The sequence below is a fragment of the Lampris incognitus genome, chromosome 13 (genome assembly GCF_029633865.1).
Source record: "Lampris incognitus isolate fLamInc1 chromosome 13, fLamInc1.hap2, whole genome shotgun sequence".
Lineage (NCBI taxonomy): Eukaryota > Metazoa > Chordata > Actinopteri > Lampriformes > Lampridae > Lampris > Lampris incognitus.
Genome location: NC_079223.1, coordinates 9068957 through 9089015, shown reverse-complemented (window position 1 = coordinate 9089015; position 20059 = coordinate 9068957). Strand labels below are relative to the sequence as shown.

The 20059-nt window shown below is 44.5% G+C and overlaps 1 protein-coding gene across 2 annotated transcripts; it reads right to left on the bottom strand.

Annotated features, from left to right (window-relative positions):
- Nucleotides 1-589: 589 nt before the first annotated feature.
- Nucleotides 590-18114, bottom strand: rrbp1a (ribosome binding protein 1a). Of its 2 annotated transcripts, XM_056291920.1 has the most exons (26): nucleotides 17948-18114; nucleotides 14573-15683; nucleotides 13395-13549; nucleotides 13101-13223; nucleotides 12483-12635; nucleotides 11677-11795; nucleotides 11257-11410; nucleotides 9941-10079; nucleotides 9530-9711; nucleotides 9404-9438; nucleotides 9244-9319; nucleotides 9048-9082; nucleotides 8882-8963; nucleotides 8732-8772; nucleotides 8539-8620; nucleotides 8363-8452; nucleotides 8181-8273; nucleotides 8006-8095; nucleotides 7753-7845; nucleotides 4548-4643; nucleotides 3999-4082; nucleotides 3680-3757; nucleotides 2943-3026; nucleotides 2687-2785; nucleotides 1241-1384; nucleotides 590-1111 (listed from the first exon to the last, which is right to left on the bottom strand). In XM_056291920.1, the coding sequence occupies exons 2-26, from the start codon at nucleotides 15663-15665 to the stop codon at nucleotides 1073-1075; spliced, it is 3459 nt and encodes a 1152-aa protein (XP_056147895.1). In that variant the 5' UTR covers nucleotides 15666-15683; nucleotides 17948-18114; the 3' UTR covers nucleotides 590-1072. The 2 variants fall into 2 exon arrangements, with proteins under 2 accessions (XP_056147895.1, XP_056147896.1); XM_056291921.1 differs by lacking the exon at nucleotides 3680-3757.
- Between the last annotated feature and the right edge of the window lie 1945 nt (nucleotides 18115-20059).

Genomic DNA, 20059 nt, shown 5'->3' with positions numbered 1-20059 from the left:
AATATATATATAAAACTTAGTGAATCTGATGAATTACAGGAACATATTTGAGGGCTGATAGTGAGGAATTTGCATACTTAATCCCTCAACCAGGTGTTGAAAGGATCTTAAATATTTAGGACCAACAATATTTTCTGGAGAATTTTGCTACGTTCAGTTAAACAAAGCTCCAAATGACGCATCATCTAAGAGTGGATAGTTGCAGTTACCTTGTTTGTGCTTTGGAAGTAATTCTAATCGGGTACCAAATTCATCCCCTATATTCCAAATTTGGACTGATTTGTGCAAAAAGGGTGTTGGTGTGACAGAACAGAAAAAGGGGAGAAAAACAGGCGTTTTTTTTTCTTTACCTTCATTTCTCTTTGTCTTCATTGCGATACAAGCAAAAGTACCCAGTGTCAAGTGAAGACGAGAGAGTAGCTTCTGTTTGCTAAATTGATATGGACACACACCAGCAGTTGCATCTGAAACAGCTCCCTCAAATGAAATTCCCAGTACAGAACTTCCAGTTTAGCCAACGACTCGTGCCTATACGTGTACGACAGCAGTCTGAATGTAAATACAGCAAAATCATTGACATGTTATCACGTATAGCTACACTGTAGTTTATTCATTCATAAAAATTCAAATTTTAACAGTTTTGTTGGAAGCCCGCCACAGAAGGTAGCAGGCCCTAATTGCATCGCTGTACCATAAAATGTTCCCATCATTCAACCACATACAAAAGACACATAAAAAGTAATTGCACAGGTTGATGTACGTTTGACGTACAATCAGTTTCCCTTTTAACACTGAACCATGGGGAAATTTTTGGAATATAAGGCAGGGGAGACTCATATCTTCTGACATAGCCAGAAATGTTGATGGAATGTGGACTTCAATAGTTTAGAGCATGATTTCTCCTCTAATTTTACAATGAAATGTTCATAATATCAAATAATTGATTAATTAAGTTGCAACAATTGCAATCAACTACAGTACAAGTAAGAAACGATAGTTTTGGAATGCATAACTAGGGTAATCATAAGGCATATTTGGCAGTTTTGTCTAGTGTCCTCAGTCAGCTTCAGTCTTACACCGATGTTCCTTCCTTCAGTTCCACATACTCTCCCTTGCAAAAAAAAAAAACAAAAAAACAAAAAAAAACAAAGAAATACCGAGTTATGTGTCAAACAGATAAGCAAACCAGATTAATTTAAATGTGGATATTTTTAAGCTGCTATAGAGTCGGACCCCTTACCTTGCTATCCAGGTGCTCCTGTAGTGTTCTGACTGTGTCTCTCTCTTTGGTCAGCTGCTCCTGAGTAACTTGGAGAAGCTGTTGCAGCTTGGTGGCTGCCTGGCCCAGGTCTTTGGACAGCTTCTTCTCCTTCTCCAGACGCTCCTATTTCCAGGAGGAGTAATAAGTCCAAATCAGCTTTGTAAACCAGCCATTCCAAATGGTTCAGAAAATATTTGGACATTAGGGCTGTCAATGAATATCAATCAATATTCTGATTTCGAATCTATAACCAAATTGTAAAAAAAAAAAAAAAAAAAGTGTGAGAATTAATATTCATTTGTGAAAAAAAAAAAAAAAAAAAAACAGCACTACCACGGCTGTCTACTCACAAATTCTAACAAGGGCCTTGGCCACTGCACTGAATACGCTACATGATGGACAGGAGTCACACAACGTCACTTTCACTGGTTGAAAATGAAATTTAGGTCAAGCTGAAAGGAGCGAATAATTCAACAACAACCGTGTGGTAAAGATGGCAGCGAGTTCACAACCCAACTCGGCTGCAGAGAGAGTGATTTTCACTCCAATCAATCTAAAAAGCCCAGTTTGGGAATACTTAAGATTTTGGTCAGAAAACTGAAAAAGTGTGGAACCTCGAGATAGTCGTATGCAAGTTATGTAAGCTACAGTTAGCTTACCATCCCACCACTAGTAACCTGAGGGCAAATCTCGAAAATATGCACCCAAATGAGCATGGCCTGATGTCCAGAACTCCACCCAAACAGCCACGTCTCAACTCATTTTACACCACCCACCACAAGCTCGCTATCTGGAGCACAAGAGGCTTGCACGAAGAAACTGACTTTGTGCAAGGACATGCGGTCCATCAGTATAGCTGATGGGCTGGGCTGTAGCGAGTTCTGTCAGGAATTGGTACCATGGTATTTTGTAATGCTTAGTAGGTATGTAGATCTTTTAAAAGACATGTTTATGTTGAAATAAATATACCTATACAAGTAGTTATGGCTCTTGTATTGGTTTGCCCTCTTATGGACATACATGAATGGGTTTGAACCTTTTTTTTTTATAGAAAGAACAATCGAACATAATTTTGGCCAATTTTGCCAGCCAGATTGGATATGCTAAGAGATAGCCAAGCGATTGTGACCTCTGTTTATAGTCACTTGCATATTCCCATTTGCCCAGTATCAAAACATTCTCTCCCACCTCTTACCATCAGCTTTAACATGATCTTAATAAATAAATATTCTGCAGTAAGTGGACTACCAACTCTATCGAAAAGAAACAATTTGGGCAAGGGCAAACAGCACATGTTAAAGGTAATTCCAATCAGCTCTTAACTAAAACGAACTGTTAGTTAAACATGCCCAGCTAAGCGAGGATGATGCTATTGATTTGACCAGAGGCTTCCAATATCCTAAGGGGTGTTAACCGTTATGGTACCTTAAGCTGGGCGACATCTTCAGTGTCAGCCTGTGGAGCATCTCCAGCAGCCTTCAGGAGATCCAGCTGAGCCTGAAGTTCTGAGACGGTCTTTTGGACCTGGATAATGTGAAGCATTGATTCACATTACAAAATGACTGTTTTCTTTCAAATTTGTTCTTATATTCGTAACTAATGTAAACATGAAACAAGGCCGACTTGGATCTTAACGCGAATTCGCCTAGCGGGAGCTACGAAAGGTAGTAGACTCAGTTACCTGTTCAAATTCTTCACAGACTTGCTGTCTTCGAGCCTCCTCCCCATGGAGCTTATCTGTTGTCTGACTCAACTGACACTGGACCTGATGATACAAACATACGGTCACATGAAATAAAAAGACAAACAAATGCTAAGTAAAAATATGTCTGGATGCAGGCGCTCCTGGCAAATCACTTATCTTACACACAAACAAAAATGCTGTTCAATCTGTGTGCTGTGTTAGTTTTCATTTAAACACATCAGGCAATTTTTTTTAGCTGTTTAGTATTATTTAGAATACATATCTGGGAACTGAAGAGCAGAAGTGAGCATGCCAAGAAAGATGGGAAGCAGTGGTTAGGATCATGTGGAGCACGCTTGGTCAATGCAAACAGTGGTTAGAATAAACAGCTGCTAGGTCTGGGAAGTACTGGACAGATCGGAAATACCACACTATCATCGTACTCTGGCAACTTCCTTGGTGTAGGTCAGTTTTGACCAAGGCTTAAATACAAATGCATGTGGCTGTGCGGCACCTAGTGGAGGATGCATGCAGTTGCAGATCTTTTTGAGGAAAAAAAAAAATGCTTATTAACAATCGAGTCATTCTGAGGGTTTACTGCACATGGACAGTGGTCCAACTTAGTCCTTATGATTGAGAGCAGAACTTTCAGTGCATGCCCTAGTCAATGGCATTCACTGTCCAGTAATCCCTGACCGGAAGTTAAGGGTGCCCTGCGACCTGTGCACCCTGACCTGACTGGGTTGAGCCTCAGCTGGGCCGTTGTGCTCCTGCTGAGCGTGCTTCATGACCTCGCCCAGCTGCTCCCTGACCTGAAAAGGGAAGCCGTTGCTCATCACTGGTTATACAACCTCAATCCTTCCATGAATCCCCGTTGCCTTACGTCTCACTGTTTACCTTACCTAACTTGGCTGTGTCCAGTAAGGAGACATTCCTCCAAACTCCTTACAAAGCCACTTCTATAAACATTCACTTGTACTTTCAAAGATGATCCCAGATGCATGAATACCAACACTTCAGAAGAGGGAAATGAGAGCAGATATGTTGATTCACCTGTGCTAGCTCCTCCTTGTGTGCCTGAGCCTCCTTCTGGGCCGAGTCCAGCTGGCCCTGACACTCAGTCAGCAGCGTTCGCAACTGCATAGAGTCCAAAACAAGGGCAAATATCACCAATGGGTTGACTTTAGTTTTAAATATTCTTCAATATCTGTTCAAAGATTCTACAAAAACGGTAAAACATTGATCATTTGACATCAAATTTATTAAATACTCAAACCCATTCTTCAAATCGACAGCTTTTTTCCAAACCATAACAGATATTATAGAGAGTCAAATCTTTTGACTGTGACTGACCATTGTGACTGCCTATGTATCTCTGAACTACTGCCCTGAAATATTCCTACAAAAACATTTAAATCAAATCCTTTTAACAGCTTATTTGCTGCTGAAATAAAAAAAAGAAAAAAAAATGTCTGGCTTCATAACAAGAGGGCACATGAACACACGTTCAAGTGCAAACCCAAAGACACCATGTTCAAGTATGGCAGAAACTCTGTCCAAAGTTGGTTTTGCCTACAGATGGCCCAGAAACAGTGTACGTACCTGTGTCATCTCCTCTGAGCTCCCCTGGCTGTCTGAGGCAGCAGAGTCGGACTGCTTCTCCAGCTGAGCCTCCAGAAGCATAATCTGCTCCTTAGACTGTAGGAGAAAGAAAAAAAAAGAAGCCACAAAAGAGATGTTTTTACAAACAAAACCTCCACATCTTATTGTCATTACTCCTATGGGTAACATGTGTTAATAATGCCTCCATGAGATTTTAAAAGCCAGTTGTTTTCCCAAGCGAAATCTTTGGCAACATATTCTTCCTCATTGTCCCTCATTTTCTTGCCATCAACAGTGGATGAAAACTTTGCATTAGTTTTTCCTGCCCTCATTTTAATTTAATAGGGAAAAATGGGGGGGGGGGACTTTATAAAGAGGTTAACTTTTTTTTTTTTTTAGCTGAAAACATGTTGGCATGACTATGTGGTGGTAGAAACAATTGCCCCTGTAATAAAGTCAACAAAAGAGACAGCATGACGCTGTTGCTTTGAGGGAGAAAAAGAGAAGTGTGTGTCTTGGTCTCATCTTTCAGGTAAAGCTGCTATGAGAGGTTTTGCAGTTTTGGATTTCTCTTGACTTTGTGCACCCATGTGGACAAAAAAAAAAAAAAAGGAAGAGTTTTGGGGAAGAATAACTTCACTTCCCATTAGCATTGCCTCTTGCTGTACAGATCTACATTCAACCTCGAGTGCTCAAGCATTTTATCTCATGAGAAGAGTGAGAGATTTAGTGCCGTTTTGTCAAAATAGCTGTTTAAAAGACATAGTGATGAGGTAATGTATCTCCAAGGCTCAGCGTTTTTGGTTTTTACCGATTTTCAACGAAAAATACCCAGATTTTTAAACTGATTTTTCACCCAGATTTTATGTTTCCACAGATCAAAAAGTTGTTCCTGTTCGTGTGAGGTTATGTAACAGTGTCCTCTTGTGGCGAAATTCGGCATGCTGGATGGATTTGAAAAATAAAAACCGAAAACACTAAGCCTCATGTCTGTCTAATTGTGGCTATGAGACATAAATCATTTGGTCAGATTTTGCAAGGGAACGCAACCTGAAGGAATTTTTCTTTGGAATAATTAATGGCAACATCTAATCGTCTTGCTGATAGTCTCATGTCATGTCTGTAAATTGCTCCATGGAGAAGTTCCACACCCTTTGGAAGTAGACCAGCCATTAAATAACTGCCTCCGAGCAGGTGGAGTTGACAAATCTGAGAAGACTGCCTGACCCAACATCTACCTTTGACGCAGTAACAAGGGTCACTAAGATAAACCTTACAGACCTGTGCACAGAGTCAGGGCTGCCTTTGGACATTTTGCAGGCGGAGGACAATTGCTACGATGGAACAATGCAACAATTTCTGCAAATTTGATGACCAAAATCTTATTAACTGAAAGATGGCATGTCGGGTGGCTGCTGGATTGCTGAACGCAACAATCAAAATGATCCATCCACACCTGTGCTATAATCAAAGGATGTGCCGTTCCACTCAAGTTTAAGCTGTGCCATCTGAGAGAAGAGGGCAGGAAAGACCACATAAAGCTCCCGCTCTCGTCAAAATGCCCCACTCCCAGTGAAGAGGCTAATCGGGTTCTAGCACCTGGCAATCGTCCCCTGAAACCTGCCTGTACAGCTGAGGGGAACTATTTCTTTTTTTGCATTTGAATGAGTCACAGACTGGTGATGCAGTCAAATGTGTTTGCACAAAGTGGCTGAATACTTGAAGCCACAACCTGAAATGGAGAGCCTGAACATGTTTCAAAGACTGAAGAGGGTTTCATTACAGCACAGCAATGCTGTCTAGTGCTCCAGCAGGGAGACTATAACAGCAGTTCAACATCTGCATTTGAACAGTGGAAGCCGCAAAGCTGCCTGGCACCACTCCTGCCTGCAACTATCTGCCATTTGTGTGCATGTCATCTTGTCCACAGAAGTACAGGGGGTGGCCGTTATAACATAAACACCTAACAATATATCAATGTCAAATGCTAATAGGACCAGGTGTACTTTATGGTGCAAACACTGTTCCCTCATCATGTTCACATATTCCAAGACAATAATGCTCCCATACACACTTCTAAACCAAGTAAAGGGGGGTTTCATGAGCACTAGGATAAAGCCAAATGGGTTCCATGACCTCACCTGTCACCAGGTCTAAACATCCCTGAACATTTATGGAACAAAATATTGAGATTTCCACTTCCTTCATCGTTCAAAGAACTGGAGGTTTTTTTGTTTTTCTTGAAGAATGGTCCCGTATCCCACTACACACAGTTCAAAACTTGCAGAAAAGCATTCCATGGACTGAAAGTAATCTGAATGCAAAGGGTGGCCCTTCTTCTGTAAAGTGGCCTCATGTTCTTTGGCCGTTATACAACCAAGCAGCCATCGAACCCGATGACTCAAAGATGGTAGCCCAACCCATTACAGATCAAACAACGGATAGTCTGGATGTAGGAAAACCGTTAAATACAAGTCATCTGACCATATTACTTTTTTTGCATTGCTCAGAAGGTCTAATTTTTGTGCGACTGGGTACAAGTTATTTCTGAATGACAGCCCTACCACAAATTCTAGCCTTGTGAAGCTTGCGACGTAGTTTGTTGGGGCCGAGTCTGAGAGGTGTCAATTTAATTCTGTGGTAATTTGAGGGTGTAGTTTTCTGATGTTAAGTTAACTATTTTATCTGTCTGTACATCCCTGTCCCTAAGCTTTGACATAATCACTCTGTGAAATGGCAAAAAATAAGAACAAAGAATTTTGCGTCCCAGTTACTTAATCTTCACATTTCCTCCTGGAGGACAACTTTCAGCATGATAGCATACAGTTTGCAAATCAAAAGGTAATTTAACTAGTTATATAACACAACCAACATAATTTAGTGGTACATTAAACTATAACACATAATATCTAACGTATTACTATTTAAATCTTAACTACTCCAACACTGACACCCACCCAACACTTAAGAAAAGCTTCCTCTAGGGGGCAATTACAACCACAAGGCAAAAACCCCACCTGCTGTATGCTTAGGCTATCTGACCTCTTTCCTCCAAACTGAGCCCTCTCCACGGTCTAATAGTGTGTGAGTGAGAGGGTCTACGGTTAGACCGAGGCAGGTGGGCCACCTACAGCGTTGTGTCCAAAGAGGAAACTAAGTCAATACCGCTTATTTTCCAGTGAACATTATGATACACAGTGCTCACCGCCCTCAACTGCTGCTCAGCATCAGCCATCTTGGACTTCCATACTAGCTCCTCCTCCTCCACACTCTTCTGCAGGTCTTTCAGCATCCCTTCCTAAAGGACAGGAGGACCAGATCAGATCAAAATGAGGCAAATAAACTATCCCTGTATATATAGTGAGCAAAACAATGCATATATGCTATTAATGCAACAATTGTAGAAAGAATGCTGAATATATTCTTTCAAATGTCCTAATTGTTTGAAAGTGTCTCACCGTTTCAGCCAGGACTGTCCTGTACTGTTCACACTCAGCCTGCAGTGAGCTGTGGCTCTCCTCAGCCTCTTTCAGCTTCTCAAGTAACTCCTGAAAATAATAAAGTCCATGAGAAACTTTTCCCCCCCCCGCAATTGTACAACCAACTAGTTTACACCATCTTGGATTGGCTCACAGGCAAATCTGTGCTTGTTTGAGTGTCCTGGCTTTGTTGAAGGTGACTGAGAGTCTCATTGGCTTCCTGTGTAAAGACTTGTAACCAGTTGGACTGAAAGGGAAAAACAAACATGCAAATTAGCATCAATGTATTCTAAATATTGTCCTTCTCACTTGTTAAACGCTACACGGGTTTCTTACCTGCTCTGTCTCTATGGAAATGTGTGGGAAAAGAGTCTGCAGGTTTTCTTTGGTTTCAGTTTTAAATGCCGTCAGCTTTGCCGCCAATTCCTAAGATAATAACAAAAAACAATGCATAAACCCCAACTGTACAATCAGACAACAGCGAACAATAAGGGACACTCTACAAGCCTTACATCGTTGACAGCCTTTGATTTTTCCCTGGCCTCTGTCAAGTCTTCTTGCAGTGATGTGAGCAGGTCATCCTTCTGAGTCAGACTGATCAAAAAACAAATAGGACTCAACAGGTAAGACACCAAATCCAGTTGATGCAACACCAACTGATAAAATGTGAAACTGTCAATTTAAATAAGGGGCTGAACTACTTACCTGCTTTGTAGTAGTGCCAGCTCTGCAGAGCTGTCTGAATGCTAAAACAGAAATAAAGTGCAGTCAGTCAGGTCAGCTTTAAATTGAGACAGACACGTTGCTTTGCTGCAGATGTCTGTAATGGCAGAGGCTATGCTAAATCAAGCTTACTGGTGTTTTCTTAAGTAGCTCCATCTCCTCTTTGAGATTTTTAAGTTCATCTTGAAGTGATGCTATAAGGCTGCTGTCCTCACTGAATGGACAAGAGAAACAGTTTGAGTAAAGCGCTGACAAGTCTGAAAAATCAGAATTTGAACAAGTTAGTCATCGACGGTACCTGTTGTTTCTTTGCTCTGGATCGACAGAATTATTCTGCTTGGACAGCAAATAACGTGTGGTTAGCAGGGAAAATGCCCACAGATTTGTAAAAGGGCTTCATCATAAGAAAAGGAAAATCTCCAAGATAATCAGTAGGTGGTACTATTTGAAACTTATCTTTGTGGCAATAATAGAGTAGTTCTTGTGGCACTTACAGCAGCCTCCTGCGTCATCTTTAGCTGTTTCAATTGCTCATCCAGTGAAGCTAATTGGCTGTCCCTCTCCTGGAGGCTGAAATAAGAGGTAAGATTTTAACCAAGAACTGGAATGATTCTGGATCCGAGAACTGTCAAGAAGGGGATATTGCACACTTACCTGAGCTTCAGCTGTTCAAGTTCTGCAGTATTTCCCTGCCAAGTCACAAGCGACAGAGTTCTTTATAAATGCAACCCATGGTCAAGTCAGCCATCAATGGCCATGTTATTGTCTTGAGTCTCTCACCTGGTTGTCGTGCTCCTCCTTTTTGCTCTGACTGGCCTCTAGAAGGGAATTGATGGAGGCCACCTGCTGTTCCATCTGGCTCTTCTCCACCTGTGTTTGCTCTAGCTGGGAAGTGAGGTTGTCCACCTGGACAGAGCGCTCCTTGAGCTCAGCCTCCATGCTGCCCATACGCACCTGGAGTTCTGTGGGGAAAAGGCTTCAGTTAGTATATGAGTATAAATGTATTTGGTATTTACTGTCACCTGCTACACTAAGCTAACAGCCAATCTTTGCAAAATTCTTAACATACTAGTTGAAAAATACTATTCACTACTGAGAGTATAATCAATTTCCTCCCAGTAATGATGTGCCTAAACATCAATCCAAGTCCTGTTCCACTGGGGGTAGTTATCATGCTCCCACTGTCCTGACCTGAGAGGTTGCTGCTGTCCTGTTTGGCTTTCTCCATGCTGGCCTGCAGGCTACCGTTTGTGCTCTGTGCTGTCCTGAGCTCCTCACACACCTCCTCCAGTCTCTTCTGTAATGCCTGCTCGCTCTCTGCGTGGCTGGCCTGATATGGAAATGCACAGATTTTTGTCAATCAACAGGGGGCAGCAGAAGCTTGACAGATTATCCCATCATGTGTCAGCGGTGCAACAGACTGCTTTTGTTTCCTTTGGGAATTGATAAAAAAGCATTTTTTCCCCATTTAGACAAAACAAAAGGACTAAGCATAGTGCTTTACTGTATCCAGTTTTTCTTCCATGCGAGTCATTTGGCTTGAGGGTGATGTGTCTGAGAATGCATAGTTCAGTTTTTTGCACACCAAAGCAATGTCCCCAGGCTGGCCCGATAATCCTAACATGTTTGATTTAAATTGATTTTAGACAACATAGCCATGAGTTGCTGGACTTGTCTGTAAGACTGATTCCCCTAGCAATACCAACGGTTAAACATTGCTGGCGATTACCAGTCTTGGCATGATTACCAGACAGTCCAGCTACATATTCCAATTCAATCTAGGCAACTTCCCCTCTAATGAAAAAGAACTATCCAATTGTAAAAAAGAACAATCAACTTTCAAGCCTGGAACACGTGTCTATTGACCAATAGCCCAAACCATTGCATAACATGTTGATAAGGCCCTAAACCCTTGGAAGAGTTGTGAGTAAATGATTAGACAGACGAGCGCTTGACTGTCAGGTAGTGCTGACTCACTCACTCCACACTAACCAGCAGTTCAGGCGAACAGCGTCAGTGGTGACCATGAAGGCTACAAAGAGACAACAAGGGTTGGGTCATCTATGGCAAATTAATCGATTATGTGACAAAGGCGTATACTTAAATGTCCGGAGGCCATGCGTCAGACCAGATGTGTCAGTGTGTGCCTGCCATTTTACAGACAATTATGAAGGGCTATAGATTCGTGATGCTCGGGCACGTACACATTCCACTTGCCGCTGAAATGCATTTCCTCCCCGAGCCCCATTATTGTGTGGCTGCATTCCAGCCCAGTCAAGGCCTCTGTGATTACAAGGCTATCAAACTTCCCATAACACAGCATTAGAGGGCTGGGGTACAGGTGGGAAAGCCTCGACTTGCCATTTAGAGACTGAACAACTGGCTGTCCAGAAAATACTGGGGAATTCTACTTATGCTGTATTAAAAAGGATGATTTCCAAAGCGAATTCTCATGTACAAAGTAATAGTAATAAATATGATGTTGGGATCCCATGAGCCAACCTTACCTGCAGCAGAGAGAGCTGCTTCTCAGTGGCAGAAACCTTGGCCTCCAAACTCCTCTTGATGTGCTCATCAGCCTGTAGACCCTCATTCTTCTCTTCAAGCTCTTTGGTCAGCTTGACACAGTCCTGACGCAACTTGGCCAATTCTGCGTTTTGTCTTAGGAAGCCAAGGAGAGGAAGTCAGAAATGTCACAGAGTTAATTTAGGCCCCCGGTCAGATTTCACAGCGTCACCATTGAGTTGGTAATGGCACATAAATACAAAAACACCTTTTCTACTGACAAAGCTTCAAACAAATCTCATTATTAAGAACTAAAGTATGTTGTCACAGATCCATTGGCTCTCCTAGTTACTTTCATTTTCCCCCTTCCACACCAATCCAAACATCCTGCACTGTATGTAGACGGGCCAGAAGTCACTCACTTGCTCTCAGTCTGACTTGTGGCTTGGTTAAGAGCGTCGCGGAGAATGGAGTTCTCCTGCTGCAGACGGGCCAGTTGAGCACTTGGGCCTTTCTCAAGCTGGTCCTGCAGGCTAAGGATCTGATGGAGTATTTTGAAGGAAATCAGTAACTAGCCAGCAGAGTGAGTATTCTAGAGACATGAGATTTTTTCCCACATATTTGTTCCAAGTGATTCAGTATCAGTAATTTACATTTTTTTTTACTAACCATATCCTAATTATGCACCTTGAAATGTTGTTTAAATCTGATTATTTCACAGTGACCAATGACTCCATTATTGACTATCTGACTATCTTTTTGACTCATCCTTATCAATACAGATTTAATAGATTTTTTTTATGAATTGGATTGCATTTATATAGTGCTTTTCTAGTTACAACAGCGTCTCAAGCACTTATCAATGAATGAATGCCTCACATTCACCAAACGCACACAACGTACTCCTACACCAATGGTGGTGTCAGGTATGCAAGGTGCCAACCAGCTCATCGGGAGCAGTTTAGGGGTTAGGTGTCTTGCTCAAAGACACTGATATTTTTGCAAGGAGGAGCCGAGGATCAAATCGGCAACCCTTCAGTTATCAGATGACCTGCTCTACCTCCTGAGCTACTGCATTAGCCATCACCTAAACAGACATCCCAATAAGGCGAACAGCTCCCAAATGATTACCTACATACAAACATCAAAACAAAAGCAGGACAACTTATGCACCAGATCTGGATTACATGATGGAAATAAATGACCATATTTGTGTATATGAACTGACCTTTGCATTGAGCCTCTGGGTCTGGGCCACGTGGTCCTGGTAGCTGGCCTGCATGCGCGCTTGCAGAGCAATCATCTCTTGTTCTCGCTTGCTCAGTTGGGAGCTGAGCCTCGTCTCCACACTGGCCACCTTGGACTTTTCGGCGGATAGCTCCTGATTGACAGCAAGAAAGGGGCCGTCAGAAATAAAGCATCAAGTTTCCCTAGTCTCCATTGTTGGGAGCAGAGAAGTGACCTTTAGTCAGTTTGACATGTGCAATCAGGGCCTGCAGCTGGTAAGCTCTGTGCAAGAAACACCAATCATCATTTTGTTCGCTTTAGATTACAAAACTGTGACTGTCTACATGGAAAAAGGCCCTCTGGCAGTTTCAGATTTAAACCATGCTTTTAACTGCTCTTCGACTTCTGCTTCATTCAAGTCCTGTGCAGCTGTTGGAGAGTCGGCAGCCTGATGCCACAATAGCCCAGGTTTGACTGTGATTCACAGTCATGGGTATTCTGTTTGATACGTTTAGTGACTAGGTTTACAACTGTGTAAAGAAGTCAGTGAATTTCAGTCCAGGTTCAAATAAGGTTCACCTTTAATTGACTTAGTTAAACAGAGACAGTGGTTTCTAACCTTGGTAATTTCTCTTAGACGATTCTTGGCTGCAGTAGCATCCTCTTGTTCAGCCACCAGTTGTCTCTCCTTCTCATCCAGCTGCTTCTTCATCATGGCCACTGGGTCTCCTTTCTGTGTGGCCTGAAAATCATTCATACAAATAGAAACAGTCACACATGCAGAGAAGACACAGGCCCGATGGAGACAATCACCCCCTCATGTTTCGTTTCAGTCCACATGCCTGGACATTTTAGCTGGTTTTCAAAGTGCAACAGACACTTTCTCCTTGGAGCTCATAGCAATCTTCCATACCATGTGCCAGGTGTCCTGAATGATGCCAGCATTTTCAGAGAGGATCTCTATGAGCCTCTGGGCCTCTCCCTCGCTGAACACCATGTTACTGACGGTGGACACCAGCGCCTTGTAAGGAAGGTACAATGGGGCATCGGCAGAATCCACCACGGCAGCTAGACAGAAAGACAGCATTTCAATGAAACATGGCACAACACAGCAATACAAACTGACACTAGCAAAAAGAATAAACAAACTCTCATTCAAAGTCTAGGCAGGTTTGACTTTATTTCATGAAGATACTGAACAGAAAAAAATGTTTCTGAGGGTCTCATTAGATGGCCTGCCTTCAGAATAAATTGCCACATTGCCTCTGGAAATGTCCAGATTGCAAGTTCTCCTCTAAGGATGGGGTGCTGGGCTTCTTCGGCTGGCAAAGTGATGGGGCACTGAGGCACCAGGCAGAGACGGCCCTCAGGCAGGAGAAACCCGCCCATTGTTGGGACACTGAGAGGCTTTGTTAGCTAACTAAACACGGCAGTGGTGTTTGGACAGGCCAGCGTGCTCTATGCCCTCCAGAGTTGGAGTGCCAGACGTTAACCACCTCTGCCCACGGGTGCTATTTCCCATGGACACTGCTGGAGGTTCATCAGTGCCAACAGTGCCTCTTAGATTCTGCATAAGCACTTTTCAATTCTATGTGCCATCACTCCCAACTTGAGACGCTTTTTAATCTGAGAACTATACCACCACTGGTGTTATGGCTGATCCACTTCCTGCCTAGACAACCATTTCCTTCAATTCAAAAGGGGAGAGCTAATTTTATCTATAATCATTTAACTTTAGAGTCACGTGAATATCTTGTTGGGGTACTTTAACTATTACACTCCCTTTTAGTTTCCTGCAATCATACTGAGCTTGAGCATTATTTGAGGTTCTTTGTCCTAAATGTCTCTTATATAGTGTTAGAAAAAAGTTTATTGTGTTTCCTTCCATAAACTTGTCCCAACTAGGAACTTCATTAAAAACTCAATCCTGGTGGCCACACTGAGCAGTTCCAACAGTTGCAGGTTCAACACCTCAAAATTTTTACTAACACCCTTTTAGTCACAATTATATTTGTAATAACCATTAGAATCCCTGTCCACGTTATGCTTGTGCCATGCCAACACCAGGTGTTGCTTAAACAATCCACTTACCAGGTTCAGGTTTTTTCTTGGAGGCCTTCTTTTTGGGTTCCTGTGCTTTTGCTGGGGCCACAGGTGCAGAGCCCACCGGGGGCACTGCCATCACTGGGACCTCTTTGGTAACAGTCTCCAGCACTGGGGCAGACTTAGCAGACGCAGCAGACTTGGAAGGAGCTGCGGACGTCTTGGCTGGAGGATGAGAGGACTTGGTCTGGGATGGAGCAGATTTGGTCTGCGATGGAGCAGGGGCTGATTTAACAGCACCAGTAGAGGCTGACTTGGCAAGGGCAGGAGCAGATTTGGCAGGGTCAGAGGCAGACTTGGCAGGAACAGGGGCAGATTTGGCTGTGGCAGGAGCAGATTTGGCAGGGGCAGACTTAGTTGCGGTGGGGGCAGGAGCAGACTTATTTGGGGTGGGGGAAGACTTGGCAGGGGCAGGAGCAGACTTAGTTGTGGCAGGGGCAGGGGCAGCTTTAGTTGTGGCGGGGGCAGGAGCAGCTTTAGCTGGTGCAGGGGCAGGAGCAGCTTTAGCTGGTACAGGGGAAGACTTGGCTGGGACAGGGGCAGGAGAAGAATTGGCAGGGGTGGGAGCAGACTTAGAGGTTGGCTGCGTAGAGGCTGGCTCTACCTTGGCTACCTTTTTCTTCTTCTTTTCTTTCGGGGATGGAGCAGGTGAGGATTCAGCAGGTGCGGAGATTTGGGCAGCAACAGGTGCTTGAGTTGGAATTGATTTAGGCTCAGAGGCAGGGACAGGTTCAGGGGCAGCAGGGGCAGCAGGGGCAGCTACGACTGGGGCAGAAGGAAGCTCAGGTGGTAGGTCAGCCACAGGGGCCTCAAGTATACTCTCTGGCTCGGGGATCTTTCCATTGGGCTTTTCCTCTTTTTTCTTCCCTCGATTCTTCTTCTCAGATGCTTTATCCTTCTTCTTCTTCTCCGAGCGAGCTGGCTGCATCCTGCCCAGCTCTTGACGTTGCTTGGCGAGCGCCTCCTCATAAGAGGTTTCCTTCATGGAGAAGGTGGAGACCAATACAATGCCAAGGGCAGAGATCACCATGAATCCACCAAACACCATAATCCCAAGGGTCTGGGGGTCGTAGATATCCATTGTTGAGTTTTGGTTAACCTGTCAACAGAAAAATATCATTACCAGATTTGGCAATACAATATGGACAGTGCAACAACATCTTACTTTCGTAATAGACAAATGCAGATTATCCGAGACATGATACAGATTAATAATTTACAGATAAAATCTGTTTATTCCCCCCATTCTAATGCCAAATAGAGAAAAACTTCTAAAAGCAAAGTACACCAATACTCGTGGCAAAGAAGTCCTGGTGAAAATGCTGTTACCTAACCCTAAAGGTCTTCCTAATTCTGTGTTTGCTTCAGGTTGTTTCCCAAGAGCAAAGAAAATCCAGGCAATTCATAGGTGGAAAGACTGCAAAACACACTCCAGAAGTAAGCTATTCCAAGAGCCATTATATTACTTGTGTTTCTCTGCTAGTGCAAAATAAAACAGTGAATGCTATGTACCTATTTCAACAGATACAAGATAACACTATGGAGGGCCAGAACAGCCGTTGTGGCAAACGTAATGGCCTCAAGGTGTCGCTGTTATCCCTCTGCATATACTTGCACCTTGTGTTAGACCATACAACAGAGGAAGTCTTGACAGCATAACGTGGCAAAAAGTGGCTGCCTCTCAGAGTGAAAGCCAGCTGTCGGTGTCTCAGGACTTTTAACTACGTTAAACAAGGAGAACACGGCTGAATACAAACAAGCACTGCAGAGTATTTACTCAATATTTACGTTAATGGTTGCATACAGCATACTATGATTGATTGATTGATTATATAAAACATTTACAGTGAATTTGGCCTTCTTTCCCAGTTTGGAAACCACGTATAGCCTAAAAGCTTAGATTTAACTAAACATTATTACTGAGACTAGAATCCAACTATTTCAACATAATGAGGGACAAACTAATAAGACTGTTGGGCCCACATTTCTTTATTATAAGTACTAAAAATAGTTCAGTATGTACGGTTAGGCATGCGGGTGAACATTATCAACTTGATTAGATCTTGAAGTGTGTGCGTTATCTGCTGGCCAGTCACAAACGGATAAGAAAAGAAGCAATTGTCGGTTTTACTGCATATGAGAGTGATTAAAAGCTCTGCAGCGTAAAAGAAAGAAAAGCAAAGCCAATGAAGACTGGCAGCCAGAGCTGAGTTTCTCGTCGTGCAAAAGGGCCCCTTTTTTAAAACGCATCTCACACACGGCAGAGAGTCTGCGCCTGCGGGGGAAGAAAGCTGGCGGAGGGCGAATAGGAAACAACTCGGGACTCGGCACCAGAAACCCCTTTCGCTCCACTCGTACAGCCATGCAGAACTCTAAATAGGGGGGGGGGGGCACGTGACAATAAATCGCTTCAGGTTTTCGAACAACAAACACGTACGTGCGAATGGACACATTGTTTCTTTTTATTATAAACTGTAACCGGGGCGCAAACAATCGAACAACTTTCTCATTCATTACGTGTCAAGGCAGGGAGGAGAACTGTCCCGCCTGCTGATGCGAGATGCCCCCCCCCCTCCTCAGACCGACTTTCTAAAGAGGGGAGGGAGGGGGGGGGGCACAGCTCCTGGTGCTGGTCTCGGATAACGCTCGTCCGCCGTGTAAAAGGCTTCCACGCGAACGCTCGGCCGAGTCGGCAAAGTCCGCGTCTCCCGCGCCCGCCGACGGAGCACTTCCAGCGGCTTGCCTCGCCGACAGGAAACCGCTGCGAACTGCTGGGTTTCTCCACCCTCGGAGGAACAAACTTGCCCAGGACCGAAGCGTTATCTTCGCCTCCTTTCGTCTCCGACCGTCCCCCCCTTTCCCACCAGGGGGGTTGCCGGCTTAACGAGGCTCGATAGTCCCAAGTGTTGAGGTTACATATGGAAGAAGGACGGAAGGGACGAGAGGTTCGGTTGACTCAAGAAAGGGGCCCGACAATACCACGTAGCTCGTTAGGAACGCGGCCGTCTGGGTCGGTACCACACACCCGAGATGCCCCATAGGAGCGCGCGCGGGGTTATTTTGGTTTTTTTTAACACAAATCTTTGATCCGGTTGCTAAGTTCGGTACTCTATCGCAGCTGGATCGCTTAACACGACCCCCATCATCCGACCCAGCTAACCGCCGTCCCCGCACGTTATACGCACCGCGACGCCCCAAAGCTGCGGAAAAGTACACGGCGGACGACGTTTTTAGGCGACTTTAAAACGGCCCCGGCCGAATTACAACTGCCCGCAGTTAGCGGCTGTTAGCTTACCGCGCTAGCTGGCGACGGGGCTAACCGAGCGAAGAAAGAACTCCCATATCCCCGCACTCCCCACCTACCTCCCGGCTGCTGTGCTTAGCTACGAGCGCTTTTTCCAGATGGGGGGGACGAAGAGAGGAGGGAGACAAAGCTTTTTCGGGCTTGGTTGGTGAAGCGGCTCTGTCCTAGTTCTCCGCCGATCCTTGCTCACTCTCGTCCGTCTTCCGAGCCGTGCGGGTCCGGAGGGGAGTCCGGTGCGCTGTGAAGTCGTGGCACTTCGAGCTGGCTAGACGTCGCTGGCCCCGTGCCCCAAATAGCGACCATTATTCAAAGCGGCCGTCCCATTGGCTGATGTGCGTCCAATCAGGACGCGCGGCCGACGGGAGTTGTAGTTCCCTGACGGCGGCGCACGGTTTGAGGCGGATTTACAGAATCCCGTTTGATTCAAACCGCCCGCCCGTGGTTGGATCAACGTTATCTGCTCGGCATAGGCGTTTCTAGCCCATTTTTTTTTGGGGGGGGGGCGCTGCAGCACCCCTACGTTGAACCCCAGCACCCCTAAAATTGAAGAGATTTTTTTTTTTTTACTGTACGTCCACGTTCGATAAACTGAAGAAATGTCAAAACCGTATCCAGTATATGGTTTAAACGTAATGTCACCGGTTATTTTCTTGCCCGGTGCGGGATTCGATACGAGATATACCGCACCACTAACCGCTCGGCTAAAGGGGTCTTATTAGTAGTTTACAGTCGTCACCCTCCCCGGAAGCGCGCCCTCGCGCTTTGTCATTCCGCGCTCTGAAGAGACTTCTGAGGATCTGCACACTTCCGGATCCCACCGCCGCCACCAATGTAACCGGTTATTTTCATGCCCGGTGCGGGATTCGATACGAGGTGTACTGCACCACAAGGCGACGTCGCTAACCGCTCGGCTAAAGGGTCAGACCCGTTAGCTAGGGGCTAACGGGTCTTATTAGTAGTTTACAGTAATATTTTAACAACAAAAATACAGCACACCCCCCCATGCTTCGAAAACGGTTTGATCCACCCACCCCCCCAAATTTATCTTGCCTGGCCGGCCAGCACTCTGGGTGCTCTGCACCCCTAAAGCTCTGATCCTAGAGTCGCCCCTGCTATTCAGTATGAATTCCTTAACCCATCAATATTAATATGTAGCCTATAATGTTGTTTGACTGTTTGACATGCCTGTGTATGCTGTCACACAGGAAGGGGGGCTCTTGGCCACTGGATATTTTGTTCATACAAGATCTGGGGTCAGACCCTCTTTTTACTCTGCAGATAGGCCTACTACCAATTTGTGGCAACAGGTCATTTCACATTGTTTACTTCAAATCATACTAGTCAGTATGCAACCACCCACACCTGCTGAATGTGTAAAAAATGTCACCTGCAGCTCTATCAGAATCAGAAATTCGTTAATTGCCATATGCTTTACATGCACTAGGAATTTAACTTGGCGTTGTTGGTACAGAGAATAAGATCAAATAAAATAAAATAAGTATGTGAAAGTATACACACATGCACACGCGCGCACACACACGCACACACACACACACACACACACACACACACACACACATATAAATATATATATATAAAACCCAGCCACTGAGGATGCACAAGCCAGTGTATTCTAAGTGCCGGTCCCAAGCTCGGACAAATGGGGAAGGTTGCGTCAGGAAGGGCATCCGGCATAAAATCTTTGCCAAATCAAATATGTAAATAAGATTTCCATACCGGAAAGGCCCAGGTTACCGACGATCACCACCAGAACTGTTAACTAGCAGGGTGCCGGTGGAAACTATGCTACTGTTGGGCGAAAGAGAAGGAGAGGGGGAAGGCATGTCCAGAGGCAGCTAGAGAGGAGGAAAGGTAGGCGTGTGGAGGTGAGAGTTGGAACTCTGAATGTTGGCACTATGACTGGTAAAGGGAGAGAGCTGGCTGATATGATGCAAAGAAGAAAGGTAGGCATACTGTGTGTGCAAGAGACCAGGTGGAAGGGGAGTAAGGTCAAGAGTATCAGAGGTGGGTTCAAACTCTTCTACCCTGGTGCGAATGGGAGGAAAAATGGGGTAGGGGTAATTCTGAAGGAAGAGTATGTCAAGAGCGTGCTGGAGGTGAGGAGAGTGTCAGACAGAGTGATGAGTATGAAGCTGGAAATCGAAGGTGTA